A 10,870-nucleotide genomic window follows, 5' to 3' on the forward strand; every position below is an offset into this window, starting at 1 on the left:
CAGATAATATTGGAATGAACTGGATCTCATTTTGAAAAAAAAAAAAAAAAAAAAAAAAAACAGAAAAGGTTTTTTTTTTTTTTTTTTTCGAGCAGAAAATTTTAGTCATAATTAACCTGGCCATGATACAAAAATATCTAAGCAAAACAGCTCGTTTTCTAAACTTTTTTTTATCTTTATCATAGGTATTTTATTTGTATGGCTCTAACCTTAAGCCCCTTTCACACAGCGCATTGAACGTTTCGGTTACTAACGTAACCTCTGTTCTCTCTAGAAGAGGGAACGAGTATTGCGTAGTTACTACGCTACGGGAAAGCCTTTCTTTCTCGAGATACTGAAGCCAAAAATTATCCTTAATTTTTATAATCTTGTCAACGCAGTGCGGCAGCCTGCAGACCTAGGGCAGGCTTACTAGCGTGCCCATTGGCTGCCCTGCGGCAACTGCAGCAGCCTACCGCTGAGCCCTTGGCGTGACGTCACGACCAATGAGCGCGCTTGGCGCGCTTAATGCGTCACAGCCCGCGAAAAGGGGTGTGGCTTAGCGTATAAAAGCGGGGCTCGGAGGCTGCTTCTCTGGTTTCTGTCGCATGAAGCGAATGAGCTCGTGGCGCGAGCACGGCGGGCTACGCAATACTCGTTCCCTCTTCTAGAGAGAACAGAGGTTACGTTAGTAACCGAAACGTTCTCTTACGAGAGGTTCTCTCGTATTGCGTAGTTACTACGCTACGGGAACACCCTTGTCAACGCCGTGCGCGCCCAGCATCCACTGAATGAGTCCCAGGGAGAGCCCGGGGAACGTGATAGCAGAGAGCCGGGCGGCCCACAGAGGGCTAGCGCCGTACATAAGCACACACTAGGGGGTTAGGAGCGGCACGGCCGGTCCGAACTGACAATTCCCTGTATAGTGCAGCTCAACCAGTAGAGCTAAATCACACAACGTAGCCCGCGCACAGATAGTGGGCTGGCATACGCGAGACTTAGACTGATAACACTTTCGCCTGCAAGGCGGGAACATCCAGGTTGTAAAACCTAACAAATGTGGAGGGGGAGGCCCAGCCTGCCGCTGCACAAATGTCATGAATGGGAATCCCGCTGGACCACGCCCACGACGAGGCCATGCCTCTGGTGGAGTGAGCTTGAATGCCCAATGGGCACTGCAGGTCTTTAGACGCATAAGCAGCAGCAATAGCGTCCACTATCCATCTGGACAGGCTGTGTTTCGAGGCGGCGAGACCCTTGGTGCGCCCGCCAAACGAAACAAAGAGCTGTTCCACCACTCGTTTGACTGAAGACAGTGCTATCAGAAAAACGGTTTTGAGCGTGAGGTATTTCATATCCACAGTTTCCAAGGGTTCGAAGGGATGCGCTTTCAGGGCCTCCAAGACCAGTGAAAGATCCCACATAGGAACCGAGGGGGGTCGCGGGGGGTTCATCCTCCTGGCTCCTCTAAGGAAGCGGATGACGAACTCGTTCCTTCCTAATGCGCGGCCCAGCTCTGAACAGAGAGCGCTGAAATGGCCGTGACATAGACTTTGAGCGTGGAGGGGGACCTGCCCGCGTCCAGTAACTCTTGAAGGAAACACAGTACTCGCGATACCCCACATGTCTGTGGATCGAGCCCCTTAGCAGTGCACCATCTGTTAAACACTGACCATTTCGACATGTAGAGCCGCCTCGTAGAGGGGGCTCTAGATTGTATGATCGTGTTCATGACCCCGTCTGGCAGATCAGCGTGTAATCGTTGAGGCTCCACGCATGCAGAGACAGCGCTCTGGATGGGGATGCCATATCGAGCCGCGGGCTTGAGAGAGAAGGTCTCTCTTCACCGGTATCGGCCAGGGGGCTGAGTCTGCCAGCTGTATTAGATCCGGGAACCAAGCTTGGTTCTCCCAGTATGGGGCTAAGAGGAGCACTGTGTGGCGCGCTTCCCTGATTCTCTTGATGACCTGAGGCAGCAGAGAGACCGGGGGAAAAGCATACAGCGGGCCTCTGGGCCAGCGCGTCCTCGTTCTTCGAGAAGAACTCTGGGCAATAAGCGTTGTCTTTTGACGCAAAAAGGTCGACTTTCGCTTTGCCGAAACGGCGCCACAGTGACTGGACTGTTTGGGGGTGTAGAGACCACTCCCCAGGGGGAACGTTGTCCCTGGACAGTCTGTCGGGGCCCTCGTTCAGGTGGCCAGGCACATGCGCGGCTCTCAGCGAGCGCAGAGTGCTGAGCCCACACGAGGAGGCGTTCCGCCAGGGTGCAGAGCGTCTTTGATCTGACACCGCCCTGGCGATTCACATAGGCCACTACCGATGTATTGTCCGTGCGGACTAGAACATGGTGACCGTGGAGGAATGGGAGGAAGTGTTTGAGCGCTTTCTCGACCGCGAGCATCTCTAGACAGTTTATGTGTAGGAGATTCTCCTGGTCTGACCAGCGGCCATAGACCGGTCTGCCTTCGAAGAGCGCTCCCCAACCTAGGTTGGAAGCGTCTGTCGAGACAACTTTCCGGTGTGAAATCACTCCCATAGACACTCCTGTGTGATACCATACGGCTGCCAGCCAGGGCTGCAGGGCTGAAATGCAGCTCTGATTCACTTTGACTCGCAAGCCGCCGGCCGCCCAGGCTCGGTGGGGCACGCGCGCTTTCAGCCAGCGTTGAAGCGGGCGCATGCGCAGTAAGCCCAGCTGGAGCGCTGCTGCAGCTGAGGCAATATGCCCCAGGATACGCTGGAATGTCCTCAGCGGAACCCGGCTGCCTATTTGGAGGGATGCGGCGAGGAGGCGGATGCGGCGCGCGCGCTGCTCCGACAGTCTGGCCGTCATAGCCACCGAGTCCAGTTCTATTCCAAGAAGGAAATTGACTGACGGGGCGATAGCGAGCTCTTGGTCCAGTGACCGAGAGACCCAGATCCTCCAGATGGCTGAGAAGCGCTGTTCTGTGAGACACAAGTTCCGTCTCTGACAGCGCTAGAATAAGCCAATCATCCAGATAATTCAGTATTCGCATTCCCTGTTTTCTCAGGGGAGCGAGAGCCGTGTCCATGCATTTCGTAATGTACGGGGTGCCAAAGACAGGCCGAAGGGCAGGATTGTGTACTGATATACTCAACCGTTGAAGGCGAATCTCAAGAATGGCCTGTGACGGGGAGTTATCTGGATCTGAAAATATGCGTCTTTTAGATCGAGAGAGATAAACCAGTCTCCTGGGCGAATCTGCGCGAGGATTTTTCTGGTTGTGATCATTTTGAACGGCCGTCTCATGAGGGCTTTGTTCAGATGTCTCAGATCTAAAATAGGTCTTAACGCTCCGTCCTTCTTGGGTACGAGGAAGTAGCGGCTGTAAAAGCTCGACTCGCTCAGAGAAGGATGAACCTGTTCTATAGCCCTTTTGCGCAGCAGCTTCGCTATTTCAGCTTGAAGCAGGTGCGCAGCTTCTGAACTCACTTTCGTCTCCGTCTGTGCTTGAAAGCGCGGAGGGCGACGAGCGAATTGAAGCGAATAGCCGTGTTTTATAGTACTCAGCACCCATTCTGACGCGCCCTGAATAGCTTCCCATGCTTCCGCATGCATAGCTAGGGGTCGAATGGTCTCTGGGTTCAGATCGCCGCGCTGCGCGGGATTGGGGAACCTGTATCAGAGAGGATGGAGCGGCGTGCGCGCCGCTGGTGCTCGAACACGGGGGCTGGTAAACAGTAGTGGCCGGCTGTACAGCGTTCGGTAGCTCGGTCCCAGAGGATGGAGCGCGATTTGCTGACAAACACCCCTGGCGCGAAAGCGGCGTGGGGATTGTAATGTCTAAAAGTGAGTGCGCGTGCACGTGAGCGGGCGCAGAGTTTACACTTATGACACGGCCAGTGTTTGGGAGCTTAGAGGGTGTGCGACCCGAGGTAACTGAATGGCAGAGCGAGCAGCGGGTAGGTGTGAGCACAAAGTTGTGGGCACATTTACTACACTTAGTACTCGAGCGGCTTGTGTCCGCTTTATGAGAGAGCGCTCTATGCGCGTTACCATGGGGACCATGTTTGTGTGAAGCAGTGAGCACATGGGAGTGGGCACATTTTCTACACTTATGACACCTTCGGCCAGAGCCGGAATGTTTGTGAGCTTTAGAGGATCTGCAACCCGGGTAACTGTGTGATAGAGCGGGCAGCAGCTAGGTGTGAGCACAGAGTTGTGGGCACATTTACTACACTTAGTACTCAAGCGGCATGTGTCCGCTTTATGAGAGTGCGCTCTGTGAGCGTTACCGGGGAGACCGTGTTTTGTGTGTAGCAGTGAGCACATGGGAGTGGGCACATTTTCTACACTTGTAACACCATCGGCGTTATAGAGCAAATGCTTTGATGGCTCATATGTTTAGACGCTCATAAATACTCAAGCACCATCCTGTGAGATGCGGGTTCGCTTTCTGAATGTAAGAAAGCTGGCCACGAGCTCGGAGAAGCCAGCAGAAAAAAATATTTTTCTGCCGCCAGAGCCGGATTTGAACACGGTTCTCCAGTGCAGAAGCGTAATATTCTGCCACTGAGCCACAGGGGCACACATGAGCTTCCAGTTGGTGCGAGCATATGACCGAGCGTCGTGTTTCGGCGTTTGTTTGCAGGCGCGCGTGTATTAAAACAGGCCCGTTTACTGCAGCATTAGTATTTCCAGCCGCCTGAACTTAGAGGGGACTGAGAAATATTTAACCCGTGAGACGCGGGTTTGCTTTCTGTATGTAAGAAAGCTGGCCGCGAGCTCGGAGAAGCAAGCAGAAAAAAAGTTTTTCTGCTGCCAGAGCCGGATTCGAACACGGATCTCTGGTGCGGAAGCCTAATGTTCTGCCACTGAGCCACAGGGGCACACATGAGCTTCCAGTCAGTGCGAGCATATGACCGAGCGTTTGTTTGCAGGCGCGCGTGTATTAAAACAGGCTCGTTTACTGCAGTATTAGTATTTCCAGCCGCCTGAGCTTAGAGGGGACTGAGAAATATGTATCCCGTGAGATGCGGGTTTGCTTTCTGTATGTAAGAAAGCTGGCCGCGAACTCGGAGAAGCAAGCAGAAAAAAGTTTTTCTGCTGCCAGAGCCGGATTCGAACACGGATCTCTGGTGCGGAAGCCTAATGTTCTGCCACTGAGCCACAGGGGCACACATGAGCTTCCAGTCAGTGCGAGCATATGACCGAGCGTTTGTTTGCAGGCGCGCGTGTATTAAAACAGGCTCGTTTACTGCAGTATTAGTATTTCCAGCCGCCTGAACTTAGAGGGGACTGAGAAATATGCGAGGATTGGAGGAAGTCCGGCCTAAGCGGGACGAAATCACTCTCTCTTCCTCCTTTCGCCGGTGCTCGTGACGTCCGCTCTGATATCCCTTGAGAACGGCGCAGTTGCGCGGCTCGAACAAAGGGAGAGAGAGCGGGAAGATGTCATTATGTGCTGTGACATCGTTTGTTTGCAGGCGTGCGTGTATAACAACAGGCTCGTTTACTGCAATATAGATATTTCTAGTCGCCTGAGCTAGGAGGGGACTGAGAAATGTGTGAGAAACGGAGGTGGCCGGAGAGTGACGCGCGTGACCGAGACGCGGGGTAGCTTTCTTATAACGTAAAGGAAGCCAGCCCGTGACCGTCTACTTCTGACATCCCTTGTGAGCGGCGCCTTGCGCGGCTCGAACAGAGGGGGAGAGGGCGTGCGTCATCCGGGGGGGGGGTAGCTTCCTTGTAACGTAAAGGAAGCTATAGCCCGTGACCGTCCGTTCTGACATCCCTTGTGAGCGGCGCCGTTTGCGCGGCTTGACAGAGGGGAGTAACCAGCTGGTCTGCTTCACCCCCTGATGCGACGGCAGTGCGGGCAGAGGCCGGCCGCTGCGCGTCGGTGAAGGGCGGGGGAGAAGGAGAGAGCGAGGCTCGCGGGAGGGGCTCCGGCGAGCGCTCAGCTATAACCACCGGCTCGGAAGGCCTTTGAGAGCGGCGTTTTTTCTTACGCGGCCCGGAAGAGGCAGCCGGAGAAGGTGGAGGATCGTGAAACATGGCGAGTCGAGCCCGCAGGGTCGACATCGGCAAGTCCTCACACTGTTCGCAGCCGCCCGTGAAGGGCGCGGGCTGCGTGGTCGAAACCCAGGCAGAGAGCGCAGATCACGTGGCGGTCTCCGTCGCTGAGCGCGGCTCTGCACGAGCCACAGGATGAGCGAGGCATTTGCAACAACGCCTCGCGCTCTTTTAGATGCAAAGTGTGTCGCGGGGCGAACACACAAACACATACAACACAGAGCAGTAAAAGGATATATTCGCCGGATAGCGAAGCAGGCAGGGAAAGCTGAAGGCGGCGAAGGCGGCCGGCGTCCTCAGGCTGAGATCCTCGGCGTGCTGGTCGCTTGTTTCGACGGCGGCTTCCTCAGAGAGCAGCGATGCGTAGAGCTTCGCTGAAAAGACAGAAATCAGAGAAGCAGCCTCCGAGCCCCGCTTTTATACGCTAAGCCACACCCCTTTTCGCGGGCTGTGACGCATTAAGCGCGCCAAGCGCGCTCATTGGTCGTGACGTCACGCCAAGGGCTCAGCGGTAGGCTGCTGCAGTTGCCGCAGGGCAGCCAATGGGCACGCTAGTAAGCCTGCCCTAGGTCTGCAGGCTGCCGCACTGCGTTGACAAGATTATAAAAATTAAGGATAATTTTTGGCTTCAGTATCTCGAGAAAGAAAGGCTTTCCCGTAGCGTAGTAACTACGCAATACGAGAGAACCTCTCGTAAGAGAACCCGGGAAATTGCCGGCAAATTGCCGGAACGCCTTCTGTGTGAACGCAAACACGACCCGGGTTTAATGCCGGGATTGATGCCGGGTTGGGGACCTAGTAACATTGCCGTGTTCAGTCCCGGGACGCGCGCTGTGTGAACAAAAGCCGTAATAATGCCGTGTCGTAGTGATGACGCTGAAGCCGGGATCGTTCGCCAGCTGTGAAACGGTACGAAATGCGCAATTTTATGATCGAATCAGAGAAATAAATGGACAAGCGTGGTTCCTCGAGAGAGAAATCGCAGCTCATAAGCAAACTGAAGACGCTGCTGAGACAGTAAGTCACATCGATGTCACGTGTCTTTCCGGGACATACACGGGTTGTGTGTGAACGCGCTCTCTGATTCCGGAAAATCACTGGCAGTGTGAATGAACCAAAATCAAATGAACCCGGGTCAAATCCCGGGTCACTTTATCCGTGTATTTTCCGGAATCTCTGTGTGAAAGGGGCTTTAGAGTCCTTAGACTGTCTATAGCTCCAGTTGCTGGTGCATGTTGACATCTAGTGGTAAAAAGGTAAACTAACCACTAGGCATAATGCGATTCTAGTGGGGTTTTTGTGTGTGTGTGTGTGTGTGTGTGTTTTATTCATAGATGCCGCTTTTAAGAAGAAATAGGCTACATCCAGTTAATAATTACTTTAGTTTAACTTTTTTTTATGTAGATTTTAGTGTTTGGAAAGCCTCTAGCCTGCCAACACTAATTGATTTGTAAATTACTTTCAGGTGTGCTCAGGTGATTGTGGTTTTAAAAGAAGCTCACAAAGCTGTTGTTTTAGTTGATGCTCTGAGACCTGTGGGTGAGAAACATGGGTATGTTCTTTTGTTGCTGCAGTTTATATTTGTTTGTTTCTTTTGTTGCTGCAGTTGATTGATTGGTTGATTTTTCTCTTCTCTTTCAGCTGCAAAGACAGTGTTGATAGTGTATGCGCACCAGAGTGCTGGATCTTTCAATGCGGCTGTTAAAGATGCTGCTGTAGATGTGCTGAAGAAACAGGGCTGCAATGTTCTTGTTTCTGACCTGTATGAAATGAAATTCGAGGCCACAGCAACCAAGGAGGATATTACTGGTGTGGAGGCAGTGTTATATTTGTTTAGAAAATATTAAACTTAACTTTTGCCCTTATTGGAGCGCAATGGCTGTTTTGCACAATTTTCTGTTTCAGGAGCAGTGAAGAACCCAGAACATTTCTGCTATGGAGAGGAGACCATGCTGGCCTGGCAGGAGGGACGACTAGCTTCTGATATTGTAGAGGAGCACAAGAAACTAAAAGAAGCAGATATTGTTATTTTTCAGGTGAAGCTTCTATATATCAGAAACCGGATTTCGTTTAATTTATTTTTGTTGCTTTTGGGTGCTTGTAGTTCTTTAGTTTGTTCTTTCTTTTGCAGTTTCCCATGTACTGGTTCTCGGTTCCTGCCATCATGAAAGGCTGGATGGATCGGGTTCTTACCCTTGGTTTTGCATACACCTCAGAAAAGCGCTACAGTGCGGGCATCTTCAGGGTAAGGCCTTCAAATCACAAACTAATCTTTCATTGCATGCGTTAATCAGAAAAGGTTAAATGTTGGTTATTTAATGAAATGTGAGCAGATTATTAATAGGTGAGTGGATTCCCTTTCAAGGTGGTAACTCAACATTACGTCGTCTATGATGTATATGAGGAGGGGAGGAGTTCCCATATACGTCATAGATAACGTAATGTCTCGTTCCCGCCTCTCAGGGAACCGAGGTTACGATAGTAAACGGAGACGTTCCCTTTCAAGGCGGTAACTCAACATTACGTTGTCTATGACGTGTATATGGGAACTCCTCCCCTCATATAAGTCATAGACGACGTAATGTCTCGTTCCCGCCTCTCAGGGAACCGAGGTTACGATAGTAACTGGAGATGTTTTTTTAACTTGTGTCAGGAAAAGAAAGCCATGTTATCATTCACCACTGGTTCCCATGAGACCATGTTCAGCTCCAATGGGATCAATGGAGATATGAATGTTACTCTGTGGCCAGTTCAGGTAAGAAGCTTCATCCCTTATTCTTTTACCTCAACCAGGCTTAATTTTGCACTATTTGATTTCGCATGTCATACTAACCTGGGACTGCTGTGCTAATGTTTTCTTTCGTAGAATGGTGTCCTCAATTACTGTGGCTTCCAGGTCCTCGCACCACAGGTCTTCTGGGCACCCACACATCTCTCTGCTGAGGCTCGTGACAGCCTGTTGAAAGGCTGGCGTACTCGTCTTCAAGGTCTTTTAAGCGAAGCGCCTCTCTCTTTCCCACCCGTGGACAGTTTTGATAAGGTGAAAGGCTTTCAGCTGAAGCCTGAAGTTCATGAAAAGCAGGCTGATTCCCCCTTCGGTCTCACTGTGGGTCACCACCTGGAGAAACCTCTGCCACCGCACAGTCAGATGAAAGCTGGGGTGTGAGATATGAGCAACACTGTCCCCAAGTGGCCATGTTCCTGTCTAACTATCATGAAGCATTTTTTTTTTTTTTTGATGTGAATAAACTGTTCATGTGAATTTGAGTATTGTAATTCATTTTAAGCCATGTGGAACCCACAACTCCTAGCTTATTTCCTAAAGTTAATATCAGATTGGGAAATTTAGAGACCAAAACTGGTTGATCTGTGCTCCCTAGTCAAGTGTTTCCTGACTTTTGTTTTGCTGCTTTAGTGGTCTTGTAACAGTTTACCCAGAAAACATGGAATCTGAGAGCTTGACAGTGAAAGTCTGCATTTAATGGCAGTTACACAGGCAGGTCAATCCTCTCCTACAGGGACTAGCTCTTATGAGCTTTACAAATAAAAGGTAAAATCTTTAACAAAGAGGAAGAGCAGACATGACCACTTTTCCCTGCATAGTCATGCAGTCTCATAAGTGTATTGCCTAATGCGACGCATGTAATGCCTTGTTTTTGCCATTAGTCACCCTTAGCTGGCTTTATCCGAACAATTATATGGTCCAAATATAAGCGTGTTTAAATAAGAACAAGCAGCACCTTAATATGGCACATTTATTTGGTGCGCATAAATTGGATTCATTTACTCTCTAAAAGATGTCTTATGTGCACAGCTTCCCCATTTCCTATGGAAATTTATTGGAGACATGTCCTTTTCTGCATCAAAGTGCTTTGCAGATGTCTGCCGATAAAGCTTTGAAATGCATTTGGATTCTTATGTAATCTTAAACAGATCCTAAGTTGTAATCAAATGTAATCTAGAAACCGGTACAATCCCAGAAAATTTGGAATATATTACTCTTTAAGAGTGTGAGCCCTTCTTCTGCTTTCTGTGTGAATGAACCAATAAGTTCAAGTTACTTTATTTGTACCCGAAGGTAGATTTTGTTTGCAGTAGAGTCCTCATACACACATATGGAAAACAAAGGAGCACGTATCACGCATTATTCAAAAAGTAAAAGTTCTTACTGGTCCAGAGTAAATGAATACATACATAAAAGCAAAGTAAACACCTGTGCAAAATATAGCTATGACTTATTCCTCAATGTAATGGCTGCAGGGACAAAACTGTTTTTGTGTATTTTTGTTCAACACATAAACCTACGCCCAGAGGGTAGAAGCTGAAACTCTGTGTGCAATGGATGGGAACTGTCGTTTAAGATTAAACCAGTTATGCGCTGTAACTGTTTTGTGTACAAGTGAAAATTGTAATCTCTTTTAACCAAGTTAAATGTTGGATGTGAAATAGAGTTTGAGGTAATCAGATCAATGATGTGACACCAATGTAGCATTTTGCCATTTTAATTCATTACATTGCTGTTTCACATATTATTGATGCATATACTGTCTGTGCAGATCATTTCCAAGCGTTCTCTCTAGTAACCACTCAGACCTGCATAGTGATTTGAGTATACTTGCCTATAAACGTCCATGTTTAATAATTTTCACAAAACTAAATGAAAATGTTTAAGAGATCGTAAATTTAGTTGTAGCCTATACATGTTCTCATATCCATATATTTTGTTCTGATGTCACAAGTAGGCTAATAATCTCAAGGTTTACTAACACTATTCTTTTGTAGCATATTGGTAGTGTAGGCTACTAAAATAAACACTGTCACGTGTGTACCTTACTTCTTCTCACCGCTGATTCC

At 49.4% G+C, this 10,870-nt stretch overlaps 1 protein-coding gene across 2 annotated transcripts; it reads left to right on the forward strand.

Moving 5' to 3' along the window:
- Positions 1 to 5,246: 5,246 nt before the first annotated feature.
- Positions 5,247 to 9,203, forward strand: LOC307164549 (ribosyldihydronicotinamide dehydrogenase [quinone]-like). 2 transcript variants are annotated; one of them, XM_079881519.1, is made up of 6 exons: positions 5,247 to 5,251; positions 7,657 to 7,825; positions 7,922 to 8,052; positions 8,148 to 8,261; positions 8,670 to 8,771; positions 8,883 to 9,203. In XM_079881519.1, exons 1-6 carry the CDS (start codon positions 5,249 to 5,251, stop codon positions 9,180 to 9,182), a joined length of 819 nt encoding a protein of 272 aa, XP_079737645.1. In that variant the 5' UTR covers positions 5,247 to 5,248; the 3' UTR covers positions 9,183 to 9,203. The 2 variants fall into 2 exon arrangements, with proteins under 2 accessions (XP_079737645.1, XP_079737644.1); XM_079881518.1 differs by lacking the exon at positions 5,247 to 5,251 and adding an exon at positions 7,550 to 7,568 and having other exon boundaries at positions 7,658 to 7,825.
- The last annotated feature ends 1,667 nt before the right edge of the window (positions 9,204 to 10,870 follow it).

The sequence above is a fragment of the Squalius cephalus genome, assembly GCF_949319135.1.
Source record: "Squalius cephalus genome assembly, chromosome: 9".
In the NCBI taxonomy this organism is placed as follows: Eukaryota; Metazoa; Chordata; class Actinopteri; order Cypriniformes; family Leuciscidae; genus Squalius; species Squalius cephalus.

What these genes read in the sequence shown, in the direction of transcription:
- LOC307164549 (XM_079881519.1), top strand. An exon ending in AACCAAGGAGGATATTACTG is followed by an intron (nt 7,826 to 7,921) that starts GTGTGGAGGCAG and finishes TTTCTGTTTCAG; the next exon opens with GAGCAGTGAAGAACCCAGAA. An exon ending in CAGATATTGTTATTTTTCAG is followed by an intron (nt 8,053 to 8,147) that starts GTGAAGCTTCTA and finishes TTTCTTTTGCAG; the next exon opens with TTTCCCATGTACTGGTTCTC.